The sequence below is a fragment of the Halichoerus grypus genome, chromosome 2 (genome assembly GCF_964656455.1).
Source record: "Halichoerus grypus chromosome 2, mHalGry1.hap1.1, whole genome shotgun sequence".
In the NCBI taxonomy this organism is placed as follows: domain Eukaryota; kingdom Metazoa; phylum Chordata; class Mammalia; order Carnivora; family Phocidae; genus Halichoerus; species Halichoerus grypus.
In genome coordinates this window covers 165,208,970-165,228,100 of record NC_135713.1, presented here as the reverse complement: position 1 = coordinate 165,228,100, position 19,131 = coordinate 165,208,970, and the positions used below count along the sequence as shown (strand labels likewise).

At 41.9% G+C, this 19,131-nt stretch overlaps 1 protein-coding gene and 1 long non-coding RNA gene across 3 annotated transcripts in view; one reads left to right on the top strand and one right to left on the bottom strand.

Moving 5' to 3' along the window:
* Window positions 1-5,457: 5,457 nt before the first annotated feature.
* Window positions 5,458-14,986, bottom strand: LOC144381195 (uncharacterized). The gene is made up of 2 exons (XR_013446067.1): window positions 14,728-14,986; window positions 5,458-5,711 (listed from the first exon to the last, which is right to left on the bottom strand). It is a non-coding gene; the product is annotated as an uncharacterized LOC144381195 (long non-coding RNA).
* An 83-nt stretch (window positions 14,987-15,069) lies between these two features.
* The window catches only part of VPS53 (VPS53 subunit of GARP complex), a 140,202-nt gene continuing 136,140 nt past the window's right edge, over window positions 15,070-19,131 (top strand). For both annotated transcript variants that reach the window (XM_036070925.2, XM_036070924.2), the window contains exons 1-2: window positions 15,070-15,203; window positions 17,127-17,207. In XM_036070925.2, the coding sequence (XP_035926818.1) occupies window positions 15,117-15,203; window positions 17,127-17,207 (168 nt within the window). In that variant the 5' untranslated portion in view covers window positions 15,070-15,116. The remainder of the gene's footprint in view (window positions 15,204-17,126; window positions 17,208-19,131) is intronic.

The window sequence follows — 19,131 nt, the reverse complement described above, 5'->3', positions numbered from 1 at the left end:
CCTGCCAGGCACTGTATCAAACACTTTAAAGCTTATCTCACTGGATCCTCACAAAGAACCTATCATCCTGTGTATGTGTGTGTGTGTGTGTATGTGTGTGTGTGCAAAATATGACCCAGAGCAAAGAAAAAAAAAACTGGCCCAAGTTCACACAGCTGGTGGCAGAGTTGGGATTTGAACTCATTACCCTCTGCCTTCGTCAGTGTGCCTAACGACTACGCTGCCTTCAAACTTGATAAACAAGGGAAGAGTAGTTGTTTTTCACAATATAGTTTCTGATTAATAACCACTGTTCCTAATTGTTTCCTCACAAATTTAAATGTGGGGAGTGTAGCCTATGGGCTCTGATGCTGCTCTATATTATTTCATATTTGTATATGCCTTCACAATTTTTCAAATCATTTTCACATATATTAATCTCACTTGGTTCTCAAAATGACCTGGTGAGGTAGGTGATCATATCACTTCATTTTATAGATGAAGAAACTGAGGTGCAGAATGGTAAACTGACAGGCTACTCTATGACGTGGCAAGGCTCAAGTTAGAACCCAGGGCTCCTGATTTGTGTTCAGGGTGATTTCATCTTGTAGAGTTGGGATTTAAGGAGTTTTTAGTTATGCCTCTTAGGTGGTTTTTGAGAGTGAGGTTTGGGTTACCAGATGTCAAGAGAAGACTTGTTTACAAAATGAGAACTCATTTACAAAATTCCCTTGAATGGGAATTGATTAAGGCTCCCAGTTAGGGAGGGCCATGATGGGATTTCTCTGGTTTCTACCCTATCTCTCCCATTCCTTTAAACCCCAATCTGGATACCATTAAGGGATAGGATAGCAGAACTCTCCCCATTCTGCTCCCTGGTTTTGCTAGCCTTAAACTGAAAATACCGTATTTACTAGTAAGAGACTCTCAGAACACTCAGGTGAATGTCATGAACATGTGCCATGTGTAGGCTGCTACCCTTGATCAAGGACATTTTCTTCCTATCCAGAAAAATGCATCAAGGAAAAACAACTGAGGTTCACACATGAAACATCTTCATTTCAAGCTCCAGAACTGAGAGACCTTGGAGGTCTCTATCCACCCATCTACTTTAAAAAAAATCATAACAGAGAAAATGAAACTCTATTCTGAAATGAGTTATTTTGCTTAGAACTGCACTTCATTTCTGTATTATGGGCTTTGGAAGCAGAGACAGAGCAAGAAGAACAAGGGAAGAAATAAAATGACAGGAGACATGGAGAGAAAGATACAGCACAGGAAGAAGATCTATCATAAGACTGAGATCGGTACAGTTAAGGGGAATAAAAAGGCCAAGATACATCTCCTTTGACTCAGGAAAAGAAACAGAGATACGGATCCAGAGACTGGAATTCACAACAAGTGAACAAGAGGAAGGAGCTATGAGACACAGGGAAATGTAAAAGGAGATGTACAAAGAGAAAGAAAGTTGACAGCCTTTTATGGAATAGCATTCCCTTTAGGCTGGCACCAACAAAAGCCATATTGCATTTGAAGATCTATGGCACAAGTAAGGAGGCGCCTTGTTCTCAGGCCAGAAGGAAGTTAATCAATTGCCTTCCTCCTCTTTCTCCTCTACTCTGTTTGCACTCCACAAGAATACCTGGTCGATACGGCCTTGCACTGATACTTGTGTATTTATTTCCCCTTTAGACTGCAGGCCTCTGATGGGCAGGCAGGGCCTGTCAGTGCAGAAGGCAGCCATGACACAGAGCGCAGGGGTTAGCGTTAGAGGGCCTGAGTTCCAGCGATGGCTCCGTGTGACATGGGGAAAACGACTTAACCTCTCTGTAAAATACAGCTTCCTCTACCTACCTCACAGGGTGGTTGTGAGAATTAGATGAGAGACTTTCAGAAATACGTGTAAACTATGTGCCGGGCAGGGGGAAGGGACTCTTCTCTATCTTGGTATCCTGCAGCACAGTTACTTGCTGTGAAACTTCTCGTAAATAGCGACTGGATTGACAATGATCTAGGCCTGGCCTTAGCCAGCTTCCAGGCTGCAGCTTCCTCCGTTTTATCCTGGACTATTTGCAAAAGGAAACTCTCAGTCTAAGAGGCAGAGTCACACCCCAAGCACATGGTTTCTACAAACAGTGACCACAGCTGTGCACCCCAGGGAAGTCTTGGCTCTGTACACAGTGATAATATCCCTGTCAATAAAGACCATAATTTACACAAAGAACTGATTATATAGTACTTGCCTTTGTGTATTGCTTTATATTTTTAAGACACTCTCACATATTTCTTTTGCTGTAAGTGCAAAAATGGGCTTGTTTGCCGAGAGTCACACCTAACTAAAAGTAGTGGGAGTTCTAAACTCAAGTTTAAAAAAATATTCAAGGGCACTGAACCATTGAAATGAGTTAGAACCAGCAAATTGCTGTGAACAAATTCAGCTGCCTTCCTAAATCATCAGATTAATAATTTTTAGTGTCTTCATGTCTCGTAAATAATTTCATAACAGGTTTGTTTTGCTTACTCAACTAAACTCTGATGGTACTGTTAGTTTTTTGATGAACAAATATGTTAGGGGTGCCTGGGTGGCTCAGTCGGTTAAACAACCGACTCTTGATTCCGGCTCAAGTCATGATCTCAGGGTCATGAGATCGAGCCCCACATCAGGCTCCACACTCAGCATGGAGTCTGCTTGAGATTCTCTCTCTCCCTCTCCCTCTATCCCTCCCCCTGCTCTCGTGCACTCTCTAAATAAATTCTTTTAAAAAATATGTTAGAAAAAAAATATGTTAGAAAGTAAAACATACCCACTATGGAAAATAATCACAAATAATGCCATCACTGAGAGATATTACTCTCAGGTATTAACATTTTGGTAAAATTCTTCCCAGTCCTCTTTAAATGCATTTATTATATTTTTGATTGAGGTCATGCTTTAAATTAATTTTGAATAATATTTCACTTATAAGTATTTTCAATGTTATTAAAGTATTTGCAAACCTATTTTTTAATACATCAAGTAATTTGATTTTTGATTATTATAGATTATCTTTCAAAGTGGGTTATGACTTGTTTTGAAAGGAATTCTTTTTTTTTTTTTAAGATTTTACTTATTTATTTGACATAGCGAGAGAGAGCACAAGCAGGAAGAGCAGCAGAGGGAGAAGCAGGCTCCCTGCTGAGCAAGGAGCCCGATGAGGGACTCGATCCCAGGACCCTGGGGTCATGACCTGAGCCGAAGGCAGACGCTTGACTGACTGAGCCACCCAGGTATCCCTTGAAAGGAATTCTTAACTGGGGGAGAGTAGGTTTGTCCATAGATGCACACTTTGGCACAAAAACATACACAAGGTCCTCATCTGTTCTGGTAACTTTATTTTTATTTATTTTTTTATTTTTTAAGATTTTATTTATTTATTTGACAGAGAGAGACAACAGTAAGAGAGGGAACACAAGCAGGGGGAGAGGGAGAGGGAGAAGCAGGCTTCCTGCTGAGCAGGGAGCCCGATGCGGGGCTCACTCCCAGGACCCTGGGATCATGACCTGAGCCGAAGGCAGACGCATAACGACTGAGCCACCCAGGCGCCCGTTCTGGTAACTTTAAAGACAGTAAGAGTCCCATCCTTATTAGCATTCAGTTTCTGTCTTTAAAGTGGGCATCATAATATCTAGAGAAACTCAAGCTGCTACTTAAGTATCTGGTTTTTGCTTTTTATAGGCTGAGCTCTATTAACCTATTTAGTAAACTGTAATTACGTAGGCCCTTGGTGCCTGTTTAAGCAATGAAGGAAAACCATTCTTTGTGAAGCTAAGTTGGTAGTGTCTTTTACCATGCACAGGCAATTTCCACCCCGAGAGTTAATTACTTCTCGACAAGATTGTGGCTGAAAACTAAAAACAATGCAGAGAAAGCTAATTAGTTACAAGGACTTAAAGTTCTTATTTGGGAAGGGATCTTCCTTATACATAGCAACAAGAACCTCGGCCTCAAGCACACGAGCGCATGCTCATGTAGCTACTGAGTGTCACCACCTGTCTGTGACCAACCTCGCAAACTATTTTTTTTTTTTTAAAGATTTTTATTATTTGACAGTGAGAGATACAGTGAGAGAGGAAACACAAGCAGGGGGAGTGGGAGAGGGAGAAGCAGGCTTCCCGCCGAGCAAGGAGCCCGATGTGGGGCTCGATCCCAGGACCCTGGGACCATGACCTGAGCCGAAGGCAGTTGCTTAATGACTGAGCCACCCAGGCGCCCCCTATTTTTTTTTTTTTTTTAATATTTTATTTATCTGACAGCGAGATATAGCGAGAGAGGGAACACAAGCAGGGGGAGTGGGAGAGGGAGAAGCAGGCTTCCCGCGAAGCAGGGAGCCTGATGCGGGGCTCGATCCCAGGACCCTGGGATCATGACCTGAGCCGAAGGCAGATGCTTAACGACTGAGCCACCCAGGTGCCCCCCGACCTCGCAAACTATTAACTGTGAGTCGAAAGGCTGAATAAACTGTTGAGTTGTGAGCCAGACTGAAATACATTTGCCCTGGAGGCAGAGCAAATAAGCATGTTGTCAGGTAATATGATGGAGCTGCGCAGCAGAGGTCTGAGAAGGATTTGGAAAGTTTTAAATACTACTGCAATGTGAAGGACAGGAAGCACTTGCTAGTCAAGATTCTGCCACTTTGCTTCTTTTATGTGTTATAAGTCCATTGTTTCCTTATGCAGCATCTGCAGCTTGACTGGTTCATCTTTTTTTTTTTTTTTTAAAGATTTTATTTATTTATTTGACAGAGAGAGACACAGCGAGAGAGAGAACACAAGCAGGGGGAGTGGGAGAGGGAGAAGCAGGCTCTCTGCCGAGCAGGGAGCCCGATGTGGAGCTCGATCCCAGGACTCTGGGATCATGACCCGAGCCAAAGGCAGACGCCCAACGACTGAGCCACTCAGGCGCCCCTGACTGGTTCATCTTTATATGTTTTTTTTTTAAAGATTTTATTTATTTATTTGACAGAGAGAGACCGCGAGAGAGGGAACACAAGCAGGGGGAGTGGGAGAGGGAGAAGCAGGCTTCCCGCCGAGAAGGGAGCCCGATGCAGGGCTCGATCCCAGGACCCTGGGATCATGACCTGAGCCAAAGGCAGCTGCTTAACCAACTGAGCCACCCAGGCACCCCCCATTCTTACATGTTTTCTTCTATTTCAATTTTAAGTACCATGTTCATTCAATCTGCTGCTGTTGAACACTCTACTATTGGGGTCCTGGCCAATATAACAGCGCATACATAAACCTTCAAAAAAGATTTTAACATTGAAAAGAAAGAGAATATAGTAATTTATCAAGAAAAACTAAGAAAATCAACTGAAATATAGAATAGAAGAACGGAGGTAAAGTGGCTGGATACAAGATCAATACACAAAATTGAATGGCTTTTCTATAAGCCAGCAAATATCAATTAGAAAATGTAACAGAAAAGGAGGACCATTCACAGTATTTTTTAACTTTTAATTCCAGTACAGCTAATATACAGTGTTATATTAGTTTCAGGTATAATATATTTTTTTTAATTTATAAAATCTGTTAGTGAGGCACCTGAATGGCTCAGTCAGTTAAGCGTCTGCCTTCGGCTCGGGTCATGGTCCCAGGATCCTGGGATTGAGCCCCACATTGGGCTCCTGCTCAGCGGAGAGCCTGCTTCTCCTTCTCTCTCTGCTGCTCCCCCTGCTTGTGATTTCTCTCTCTCTCTGTCAAATAAATAAATAAAATATTAAAATAAATAAATAAAAAAAATCTGTTAGTTTTAGACCTAACAAGAAATATGCAAGACCTATATAGAGAAAGCTACAAACCTTTACTGAAAGGTATAAAAGCCTAAACAAATGGAGAGCATGGTCCTAAAGGGAAGATTCAATACTGTAAACATGTCAATTTTCCTCAAATTAATCTAATAAATTCAATACAATTCCAATCAAATTCCTAACATGATTTTCATAGACTCAGTAAGCCCTTTCTAAAGCTTATTTGAATTAGAGAAAATGTGCTTATTTGAATTAGAGAAAATGTGCAAGAATGGCCAAGAAATATTTAAATAAAGAACACTGGGGGAAGGGAGGAATTTACAATATATCAAAACACCCTCAAATTATCATAATTGAGGGGCGCCTGGGTGGCTCAGTCGGTTAAGCGGCTGCCTTCGGCTCAGGTCATGATCCCAGGGTCCTGGGATCGAGCCCCCACATCGGGCTCCCTGCTCGGCAGAGAGCCTTCTTCTCCCTCTCCCTGCCGCTTTGCCTACTTGTGCTCTCTCTCTATCTCTGTTAAATAAATAAATAAAAATCTTTTTAAAAAAATTATCATAATTGAAACAGTGTAGAAGAAACAAACAGATCAATGGAATAAAACACAGTCCTGAACCAGACCTACTAAATTTAATCTGTGGCAAACACATCATACTTGTGAGGAAAGGAAGGACTAAGAAAACCATAGAAACCATTAGCCTTCCTTTGGAAAAAATAAAATTAGTTGAATACTTTCCCTGCAGAATTCATGTCCTCCCAGAACCTCGTGACCTTATTTGGAAATGGGGTCCTTGCAGATTTAATTATGGTAAGGATTGAAATGAGACTATACTGGATTAGGGTAGGCCCTAAATCCAATGAGAATATCCTAATAAGAGACAGAAAAGGACAGACACAGAAAAGAAAGTGATGTGAAGATGGAGTAAGAGATTGGAACGATGGATCTATAAGCCAAGGGATGCCAAGGACTGCTGGCACCCACCGGAAGCTAGGGGAGAGAGCCTTGGAACAGTTCCTCTCTCAGAGCCCCCCCAAAAGGAATCAGTCCTACCAATACCTTGATTTCAGACATCTGGCCTCCGGAACTGAGAAAATTAATTTCCGTTGTCATAATGCACTCAGCCTTTGGTAATTTGTTACAGCAGTCCTAAAAAACTAATACAATGTCACACACCAAACACAAACATAAATTCCAGATATATAAAAGATTTTACATGAAAAGCAACATTATAGGGGCACCTGGGTGGCTCAGTCATTAAGCGTCTGCCTTTGGCTCAGGTCATGATCCCAGGGTCCTGGGATCAAGCCCCAACATTGGGCTCCCTGCTCTGCGGGAAGCCTGCTTCTCCCTCTCCCACTCCCCCTGCTTCTGTTCCCTCTCTTGCTGTCTCTCTCTCTGTCAAATAAATAAAATAAAATCGTAAAAAAATGTATAAATAAAAAAAAGAAAATCAACATTATAGATGTATTAGAAGAAAAGTTTGAAAAATATTTTTTTAATTCACAGGCTAGAGAAAGCCTTCCCAAACAAGGCATAAAACCCAGATGTCATATAGAAAAGGACAGATTTGTGTATGCTAAAAACAAAATTGTACATCAAAGGGCACTATTAGCAAGTTAAAGACAAGTAATAGTTTAGAAAAAATTATTTGTAGTATATTAAAAAACTAAGGGTTAATATCCAGAATAGCCAAAGAAATCCTACAAATCTGGGGCACCTGGGTGGCTCAGTCATTAAGCGTCTGCCTTTGGCTCAGGTCATGATCCCAGCGTCCTGGGATCGAGCCCCACATCGGGCTTCTTGCTCAGAGGGTAGCCTGCTTCTTTCTCCCTCTCCTGGTCCCCCTGCTTATGTTCCCTCTCTCACTGTCTCTCTGTCAAATAAATAAATAAAATCTTTAAAAAAAAAAAAGAAGAAACACAAATGACCCGAGAGAATTATTCAAATAATAGAAACTGGAAATAAACAGAAGAAATACAGAAAGGCCAATAAAAGCTTTGTAAGTAAATATTTTAAAAACTGATAATATCTAGTGTACATAAAGATACAAGGCTATTTGGCACTTTTCTCAATGCTGGTAGAGGTATAAATATGTGGGGCGCCTGGGTGGCTCAGTCAGTTAAGCGTCTGCCTTCAGCTCAGGTTATGATCCCAGAGTTCTGGGAATCAAACCCCACATCAGGCTCCCTGCTCAGTAGGGAGTCTGCTTCTCCCTCTCCTGCTCCCCCTGCTTGTGTTCTCTCTCTCTCTGTCAAATCAATAAACAAATATTTTTAAAAACCAGAAGTATAAATATGTATTACAAGGATATAATATTTTTTGCAATAGCAAAAAATTAGGAAAAATCTAAATAGTCAGTAAAAAAATAATAAAATATTTTATGGTATGGTCAAGCTATAGAATACTATATAGCCATTAAAAGGAGATAAACCAAAATACAGAGATTTCCAGAACATACTGTTAAAGGGAAGAAAACAAATCACTGAACAGTAAGTACAGTGAGATATAACTTATAATTTAAAAAAAACTATAAATATGATTGGTACATATACTGCTATATAATCATGCAAAGAAAGGTTTGGAAGGAAAAAACACCAAACTGGAAACAGTTTGCTAACCTCTGGAGAGAGAAGTGTGTATGTGCATGTGTTGGTTTCGTGTATATATGCAGTAAGGCAAATTAAGAGTGACTTTTACATTTTCCTGTGTTGTATGAGTTTCTCTAATAAAAAATGGTTATTTATTACACAAATATCAAAAAAAGGAAAATCATAATAAGCACCTAGAAAGTAATGGCTCTAATTATTAAACATGCTTGGCTTTCCATGGAACATCATTCAGTACATGCAAGTATCTTGAAATACAGTTAGAAATTTGATGAAAAAAAATTGTGCCCCCCAAAATACATGAAAGGTAATATTTTTAAAAACATGACATATGTATAACATGCTTTTGGGGGGCAGCATTTTTTTATTCTTTTTAAGATTTTTTTTATTTTGACAGAGAAAGAGAGAGCACAAGCAGGGGGAGCAGGAAAGGGAGAAGCAGCCTCGCTGCTGAGCAAGGGGCCTGATGTGGGTTCGATCCCAGGACCCCGGGATCATGACCTGAACTGAAGGCAGACACTTAACAGACTGAGCAACCCAGGTGCCCCAGGGTCATCATTTTTTTAAAGTGTTGAAGTGTTGTGTAAGCTCTTGGAAGACAATGGCTTTGATTTTTCAAAGATTTTTCCCCACTGTATATGTATATACACACATATATATCTTCTCATATATATACACACACACACATATACACATATATATGAGAAGATATTTAAGCTGAGTATAAAATACTATGCAAATGCACTTTATTGTATTAGTCCCTAAAACCATCCACTATCATTTAGTGTAGTGAATTATATCTGCCCATAAAATGCTAAAATGCTAAATTCTAAATCCAACAGAGACCCGTGTTTAGGCAAGGGCCGTGAGGGCAAAGAAAAAGAGCAACTGAGAATAAGCGAAGTGAAGGTTTTCACAGGCAGTTGTAACTACGTGGCTGACATTAAGGAGAGAGAGCGAGTGTGGTATAAAAGATTTGGAGACTAATGATGGCCGCAGGAGCGGTCTCACAGAGTGACTCTCAATGGGGGACTGCGGTGGAGGAAGCCATCAGGAGCTTGAACAATATTATACTTAGGAAATAAAACTTTTTTTTTTTTTTTTTAGGAAATAAAACTTTTAACTGGTTTTCTGATGCAGACCTAAAATATAGCGGGGCAAAATATTCTTGGCTGGTGGAGAAGCGATATCAACTGTGTTATCAGTGATTGTGAAACTGGAGAATCTTATGTGTGGGAGGGTTGTTCAAAAGATTTTTTGTTTAGCAGAAGGAGGCATGGGTTTAAAAAAGAAGTTTTTTTAAATTTTTTTTTTTAAGTTTAAGAAATATTCAGTGGAATCCCCCTTCCCTTAAAATTGCATGCAAAATGTGCAAATGTATATTTTTCTGGGGGAAAGGATCTACACAGAGTTCTTCATGTCCTCCAAGGGATCCAGACTCAAGAAAGATGAAAAGATACTGGACAATAAGGGTGTTAGATACAGTGAATTAATGGTAGCTACATTATAATGACTGTACTAGTTAGTTAATGTCAATTTTATAAAACAAGTGTTATTTTTGTTGTAAAGTGTAAGACTTACACAAAGGGGTTTGTCATTTTGGCCTATATAATTATCACCTTGTTGAGAAGGTGGAGGAATTACTGACTGTGAACCCAATGTAGCCAATGTGGAAGGGTTCTAAAAACATTTGGGAGCTAGCTTGTATGCATGACTGAATGCCTGAGCTATGATCGTGGGAACAGGGGAGCTGCTGAAGCTAGCTGGAGATTATGATCTGCTTAGCAAGAATGGGCATGCACAGAGAACCAGAGTACCAATCAAAACAAAACTGGGTGTCCAGCCTATGGGAATGAGCAGAACACCTGAATGCCAATCAAGAACAAATGGTGGTGTCCAGGATATTCAAAAAATTGAGGATTGGTTGGCAAAAGACTGTATCATGTAAAGCCATGGACTAAAAATAGTCCTTAAAGGAGTGCCAAGAAAACATTTTTTGAACAAGATTTCTTGCAGAAATCAAACTAGATTCCTCCATTATAAGTTGCCGTGGGAACTTTGCCACCCATAGTGATAATAGGATGTGTGTGTGATCGGGTTTGAGAGTCCTAGGGGGCATTTTGGAAATTTGTAGGGAGTATTTTGGTTAGCACAATGTTGGGAAGGGGCTATGCTACTGGCTTAGTGGGTAAGGATCAGGTAATTCAGACATCTTGCAGGGTTTTTTTTACAAGGAATTTCCCAAAAAGCTCAGGTGTTTAGGGGAAGGTCATTATGGAGGGGAAGCTTAAATGAAGACTGATACTGTCTTGATCTTATAAAATAACATACTCTGAACGATGTATACTTAATGTAGTACAGCTACTTCAAAAACAATGAAACCAGGGGTGCCTGGGTGGCTCAGTTGGTTAAGCGACTGCCTTCGGCTCAGGTCATGATCCTGGAGTCCCGGGATCGAGTCCCGCATCAGGCTCCCTGCTCAGCAGGGGGTCTGCTTCTCCCTCTGACCCTCTGACCCTCTTCCCTCTCGTGCTGTCTCTCATTCTCTCTCTCAAATAAATAAATAAAATCTTTAAAAAAAAAACAACGAAACCAGTTGCAAATACAACAGGGTATTGGAGACTCCTTTTAACCGAGTTAGAAAGAAATGCTAAATTGACAGGCACATGAAATTTAGAGATCTCACTGGATTTCATTAACAAAGGCTATTTTAAAACTAAAACTAATACTTCCATCCTATAGACTTAAATTTTTTTTGGCATAATGAGAAAAGTTATGAAAATTCTTTTGGGTATTACTGGTTTTTTCCATTTTATTTTCATGCTGTCCTCAGACATGTACCTCACAAATCCCCTGTGGCCTATCCTCCTTTGCCAATCCACTCTTTTTCCATTGCCATTAAAAGATAGGGTCTCCAAGTGTGTTTTTAAGTATTAGAGACTAAATTTATGTAAAGGTAATATCTCAAGTGTGAAAATATGTTTTCTGTAATACTGTCATCAGCTATACCCCACCCCACTGCGTAACAAGAAAAAAAAAATTTTTTTAAAGCTCAGCTCATTTGTGAGAATATCACAAGCTCCTTATTTTCATATCCAAACTTCTCATATATGTAAACTTCCATAATTTATCTTAAGACTGCATAATCTTTCCAGACTTCTTCCATTTCCCTCTTCTGCTTATCATTAATAAATCAGTCTAGCCTATTATTACTTCTCTTAATGCCCCTTTTCTTAGAGGGGGAGGGGGAGGGGGAGAGGAAGAGGGAGAATCCTTTTTCTTTTTTTAAAAGGTTAAGTAATTTTTTAAAAAGATTTTATTTACTTATTTGACAGAGAGAGAGAGCGCACAAGCAGGGGGAGCGGGAGAGGGAGAAGAAGGCTGCCTGCTCAGCAGGACTTGATCCTAGAACCCTGGGATCATGACCTGAGCCAAAGGCAGACATTTAACTGACTGAGCCACCCAGGTGCCCAGGAGAGAGAGAATCCTAAGCAGACTCCATACCCAGCACGGAGCCCAGAGCGGGACTTGATCCCACAACCCTGAGATCATGATCCATGCTAAAATCAAGAGTCGGATGCTTAACCGACTGAGCCACCCAGACGCCCTCTTAATGCCTTTAAAACCTAGTGTCCACCTGTATCTCTGCTCTTTTATCTTCCTACACTTTTTCTACTGTGCAACTCTCTTAAACTCAAGCTTATATTCATTACTAGTATCTTATCTGCAAAGAGGGAGAAAGGAAATCAGAGTTGGGAGCTTTGGAATAGGGAAGCAGGGGGAATGCGATTGAGAGTTGACAATGGATGCATAAAAGGACAATCAGTGGAAATTGGACAGCATGAATTTGGACTGGAGATGGTCACCCTTGTTTCTTGACTGGCCACAATAATTCAAGCTGCTCAGAAGCAGAGAAAACAAAAATGAGAGGACTAGGGCTGATGGCAGGCAAGTTAAACTCGATCATATCACTTCTCGGCTTACAATCCTTCAAAGGCTTCCCATTACTTAACATGACCTTCAGAAGCCTCAGTCATCTGGCACTGCGTATTTCTCTAGCCTCTTCTTGTACCATTCTCCCCTTGGCTTTCAAAGTCCCAACCCCCCTGGCCAATTTCTTCCATCCTAAAGGCTTTTGCACATACCATTCCTTTCATCTGTCACCTCCAATTCTTCCCATCCCCCACCCTTTGCTTCAGCTTAAAAATCACTTCCTCAGAGAAGCCTTTCCTGACCCCCAAATCCAATCAGGACACTCTATCAAAATAGTCTTTCGACATATGCTTTATTTGTCTTTCGTTAGACCTATCACAGTTATGTTCATTTGTATGAATACCCTTTTCAGACATGGAAATAGCTCTGTGGAGGCAAGCACTTGGTCTACTTTGTTGACTGCTCAATTCCCAGCACCTAGCCTAGTGCCTATCACCCAGCAGGAACAGCAGGAATATTCATTCACTCATTCAATATATTTATTGAGTTTACTGAATGAGTGAATGAATGTTCAGAAGAGTTAGCTATGGGACTTTAGACAAGTTTTTTATTGTAATTACATCTCCATTTTCTCATCTGCTAAATGGGGCAATGATACTAATCTTTAACCTCAGGATTGCCGTGTGGATTAAAAGAGACAATGCCTGCCTACCATGGTGTCTGGCCTTATAGTAGGGGCTAGGAAATGTTAGTTCTTATCATCATTAAAAATAAGCTCTATGAGCAACCAGAACTCTCATACAGCACTGGTAGGAATGCAAAAATTATACAGCCACTTTGGAAAAACAGTTTACCAGTTTCTTACAGAGTTTAATACAGATTTTCCATACAATCCAGCAATCCCACTTCTAGGTATTTACCCAAATAAAATGAAAACTTTTGTTCACACAAAACCTGCTCACGAATGTTTATATCAGCTTTATTCATCACTGCCAAAAACTGGAAACAACCCAAATGTTCTTTAAACAAAGAATGGATAAATAAATTGTGGTACAGCCACACAGAATGCCACTCAGGAAGGAGGAATGAACTACTGATACATGCACAACATGGATGAAACGCAACAGCTTCATGCTAGGTGAAAGAAGCCAGACTCAAAAGGCGACATGTTATATCATTCCATTTATATGATGTTCTAAAAAAGCCAAACTGTAGGGACAGTAATCAGGTCAGTGGTTGCCAGGCAATGGGGTGGAGCACGAGGGAATTTGTAGGAATGAACAGAACTGTCCTAGGACTTGATTGGGTGGTAGTGACATGACTATATGCATTTATCAAAACTCATGGCATTATAAGCTGAAAGGTCAATTTTATATGCCCTGATATAAAAGATAAAGATCCAAAACAGGTGGATAAAATTACATTTTCCTTTTTAAAAAAGTATTATAAAAGTACTACAGGCTATTTGTAGACATTTTGGGAAAATGTACAAAAAGGGTACATTCCATCACCCACAGAACAGTACTATTTCTTTTCTATCATTTTTATCCGTGCAAAATACACATAAACTGGGACCACACTGTACATTTTTGCTTTCTCAAATGTACATTTTACTTTCTGGTATAAAGCACATTTTTCCATGTCATTAAGTAACTTTCAAAACCATGATTTTATAGTCAATACTGTTCTATTGCATAGCCCACTTATATTTTTAAGCCTTCCCTTATTGTTAGAAATTGCTTCCATGTTTTTACTACAAACAACTTCGATAAAATTAAAAAAAGAAAAGCTGAGTGGGGCCAGGGACTCTTCCGTTTTGCAATTTCACAATGTTTAACTGGTAAAACAACTCTTCCTTGGCTGCCATCGCCTCATTGTTTTAAGTGTCTGGAGGAAAAGTAGTTCCACAGGGTAATCCGGCCTCTCTTTCCTTTGCGGTGCATAAGAGCTAGGCAGCCTAAAATTACCTGTATTACTAGCTTAAATTTGCATAGCGCTTTTCTATCCTTGCAGCTTATGCAGGGCAGATGGAGTGATTTGCTCAAGAACCCACAGCTTATCTATCAATCTTGGAATGGGACTTAACTGAGTCTCAGAAAGTAAACATTCCCCAGCGGCGGAGCACTGTCTAATCTGGCTCTTCACGCCCATCAATGCCCCCCGCCCCAAGGAGAAGCTGTAGACACTCCCAGAAAACTCTGCCTCGAGGCTTGGCACATGGGGAACTTAACTGTCAAGTGGACGCTGTCCCTCCGACCAACTGTCCTTGGCAACATCGCCACTTACCAGCTGGGGTCATTTCTCCCCCCGGTGGCAGGGGGACACCTACTGCCACTGACCAAGGGGGCCCTGGGAGCTGTAGGATCGCCGGCTTCGCGGCCTGTGAGGGTTGTTGTCGGTCGGTCGCGATGTCGGGGCTTACCCTCACTTGGGGGTCCTGCCAGGGCGGCCAGGCCCTCCCCAACACCGGGGCCTTCAGTGTGGGGCGCGCCCTCGGCGAGGTGAAGCGGGACCCCATCATGTTAAGGAGAGCTGAGGGCAGGCAGGAGCCGCCGGACCACACGGCTGCCCCGGGAGACTCCCGGAACGTGACCGGAATGCCTCCTCGGGGCGACCAGCGGTCAGTCCTCCGCTATCCCAGAGTGCCCCGGATCCCGGAAGTGCCCGGCTTTCCGGAAGTGCCCGGCTGGCTGACGGAGAAGGGGTTTGCCTGAACGCGGCAAGGAGAGGGTTGTGGTTCTGGAGCTTGGGTGACGGCTGGAGGAGCGACTCGGGGTTGAGGTGGGCTTCAGGAGAGAGCTGGGCGGCGGGATGATGGAAGAGGAGGAACTGGAGTTCGTAGAGGAGCTGGAAGCCGTGCTGCAGCTCACGCCTGACGTGCAGTTCGCCATCGAGCAGGTGAGCGTTCCGCCCCCTGAGGGGAGGAGAGCGGAGGATGGGGAAGTCTGGGGGTGGGACCGGGAGGAAGCGCTTTTTGGACGGAGAGGTGGAAACTAGGCGCTGAAGGGAAAGGAAAGGTGTGGTGGGAAGGGGTTTCTGAATCTAAGGGAGGGAGAGATCCCTTTCTAGGCCTTGATTGTCTTTGGAGGGTAAGGCGTCCTGGTGGGTTTGGGCAAAGGAACCGTGAAAGCCCCTTGAAAGCATGAACCTGGAAGAAGGGAGTTCACGGACACCAACCTCAGATTTGGGGGTTTATTTACCAGGCTGGTGTGCCGCTGCTCCCGATTCTCAATCTAGTCCTTTGTGAGGGACTCGGAATTAAGAGGAGGAGCAACTTTAATACCTGAAGCGGATCGCTGAGCAGAGGGGACAAGGTTGAAAAAGGACCCCTTTACTATACTTAAATGGTTGAGAATTCCTGCTATTGATTAGTTTGGATTAGATTGAAGAATATTCCCCGGAGGCCTTCTTCCCTTCAAGGACTCTTTGGTTGACTAAATTCTCTTTTCAACTTTATTGAGTTTTGAAGAGTAATGATATTAGAAATAGTCATTTAGACCCTTGTGCAGGGTGTTCCTCTTGATAAAGGGAGAGGATTTCCCTTAAAGGAATTGGTGTAGGGGATAAGACTGAAGAAAGGAGGGTTATGCCACATTTAGGGACCACCGGGAAGTTTTTTGAAGTAAAGCCTTGCTACTGTTACTGCTGATAGTTAATATTTATTGAGCATTAACACTCTAGGTCTGTCATTGTACTAATTTATTTGTATTGTGCCATTTATAGATTTTTGGATGTGTGTTTTTATACCAGTGGTTGGATTACCCATACAAAGCACATTTTGGTACATCCTGAGGATGCCAGACCGTTGGGCAAAGGTTTAGTTGTTCAGGCCACAGCTCCCCACCCACCTGCATCGGACAGAAGAAAACATACATTTCATTTTCTCTTTGGACCTAGTGCACTCTAATAGAAGAAACAAACAATGCAGTCAGTTACCGTTTGGCGAGGATTTTAGAAGAGCACATTTTTGCTATTTCTTAATAAGACAGTTCTAGCATAAGTTTATCTAATAAGCAGACATAAGAAAAGAATTGGCTTTCAGAATGACTATTTTGAGCTGGTAAAATTCAGTGCTCGGGATCACGTGACTGCCTTTTTTTTTTTTAAGATTTTTTAATTTATTTATTTGTCAGAGAGAGAGAGAGCACAAGCAGGGGGAGCGGCAGGCAGAGGGAGAAGCAGGCTCCCCAGGACCTTGGGATCATGACCTGAGCCGAAGGCAGACGCTTAACTGCCCGAGCCACCCAGGCATCCCTCGACTGCTTTTATAATCTACCTTGTTATATGTTTTTCAAGTTGTAGCTTTTGAAGGGAGTTATTTTTCAGAAGGCATTATTCTTTCTTCTATTAAAGAGGTGGACAATTCCCGAAGGCAAGCTCCATTTCCTGACACTGTCTGAAGCATAAAAATTGCTTTGATGCATAATGAATTCTAATGCTGAGGCATCCCAGAGATGTAGTGCATAAATCTTTTATCAAGGCTTCTTTAGTACAGTCATGTCATCAGCTAGTTTAATCTGATAATGGACAATGCCGGTTTATTTTTCCTTGTCCATGGGATTTTGTTGATATCTGTGGAACTTGCCACTCTTGCACATTCTGTTAGTTGCATCAAGATGTTAAAATTACAGGTGTTGGTGAAAATTAAAGATTTACTTTAACATATTTTACTCAGCAATTGTTGTGTGTTAGGCCTTATAAGATGAAAAAAGATATGTTTTTTGCCTTCAAAGAATTTACCATCCAGTAGGAAGGAAAGAAATAACACATAAAACAAGATAGAAAGATGACGGTTATTTTTAATTCCCTGTCTTTGTTTAGGTGTTTCCAAGCCAGGATCCTCTAGATCGAGCAGATTTCAATGCTGTGGAGTATATCAATACCCTGTTCCCAACAGAACAAGTGAGTATAGAGTTTCCTTCATTTCAGTGGTTTCTGGCTCATCCTAAGTGTTATGATTGGTGTGTTATACTACACAATCTAAGGAGACTTGATAAACAAGTGAGAGTTAAATTCAGATCAAACCCCATTGTAACCGAGTGGGAGTGGGAGGTAGCTTATACCAAATACTGTTGTGTGAGAGTGAAATTCTTTGTATTGTGAGCATATTATTAGAAGTTATACCTTTAGCTTATAAGAGTCCCCCCACATTTTCCGTAGTATATTAGGAAGTAGGAAGGATTTTTATTTTATTTTTTTTTTTTTTATTTAAAGATTTTATTTATTTATTTGACAGAGAGAATAGCGAGAGCAGGAACACAAGCAGGGGGAGTGGGAGAGGGAGAAGCAGGCTTCCTGCCAAGCAGGGAGCCCGATGTGGGACTCGATCCCAGGACCCTGGGGTCATGACCTGAGCCGAAGGCAGACGCTTAACGACTGAGCCACCCAGGCGCCCAGGAAGGATTTTTAAAACTAATAGGGAAGAGTGGGAGTGAAGTGGACAGGATAACCCTAGAATCATAACGCTACTTTCACTCCTACTTTCAGACTTTATTTTTTACTTTGTTGTGTTGGGTGATTTGCCTATACAGATGAGTTTTTCTTACAAAATTGGTTTTTGGGTGTGTAGGTGAGAAGTAGATCAGAATTAGGAACAGCAGAGCTTGGGGCACCTGGGTGGCTCAGTCGGTTAAGCCTTCAACTCTTGATCTCAGGGTCCTGAGTTCAAGCCCCACTTTGGGCTTGTGGAGCCTGCTTTAAAAAAAAAAAAAAAAGCAGGGGCGCCTGGGTGGCTCAGTCGTTAAGCGTCTGCCTTCGGCTCAGGTCATGATCCCAGAGTCCTGGGATCGAGCCCCGCATCGGGCTCTCTGCCGAGCAGAGAGCCCGCTTCTCCCTCTCCCACTCCTCCTGCTTGTGTTCCCTCTCTGTCAAATAAATAAAAAACCTTTAAAAAAAAAAAAAAAAAAAAAAAAAGCAGAGTTGGGAGGTCAGCGAGAGTTCTGTTTGTTTTTTCATTTATGAATTCAGCAAATAATCAGTGGGCACCTGTCAGGTATTATCGGTCACGGTGCTAGGCGCTGGGGACACAAAGATGAATAACGCCCAGTCCATGCCCCCTTGAAGTGTACATGATCAAGGTTGGAGGGAGACACTGGTGAATCCTGGAAGAGAGGTATGCAATGGTTTAGTGAGAAATAGGGAACAGTTTTTCTTAAGAAAATCATAACCTCAGAGAGGAGGCAGCCCTTCTGCCAAATCTTAAAGGAGTCATTCCTTCACTTAGTCAGAGGCATTTATTAAATGTCTACTAAGTGCCAGCACTGTTTAGAAACTGGAGAGAAATGATAAATGTGATGGGCAAGTTCCTGTTCTCGTGGAGTCTAGTGTAAGGAAGAAGACAATAAACAGATCAACAAATACACATAAAAGAAATTATCAAGCGTGGTTGATGCTGTGGTAAAAAGCAGGCACAGCAATAGAACATGACAGCATGGGGCGGGGGGGGGGGGGCGCGCTTCTTTAGACGGGTGGTCAGGGAGGCCTCCGTGAGGTACTTACCTATAAACCGAGACTTGATACCTGTGAAGGGGCCAGGCTTGTGGCAGTCTGGCAGAACAGTGTTCAAGGCAGAGTGAACCCCTAGGTGAATCTTCCAGGATGACAGGGAAAGAAGGTCATTCTAAGCACAGGGCAAAGGCTCAGAGGTGAGAAACAAAGCGCGCTCAGGGAGCATGGCTTCCTAGGAGATGGGGCTGAAGGGGTTGGCAGAGCAAGAGCCCTGAAGGGACTCTGTTCTCTGGGCTTGCAGACTCCAGTTTTGTGGATACCACACACCTTCCAGTGAAATGTTTTTCACTGGGCTAAATTTTAAGCTTGTATACCCTCA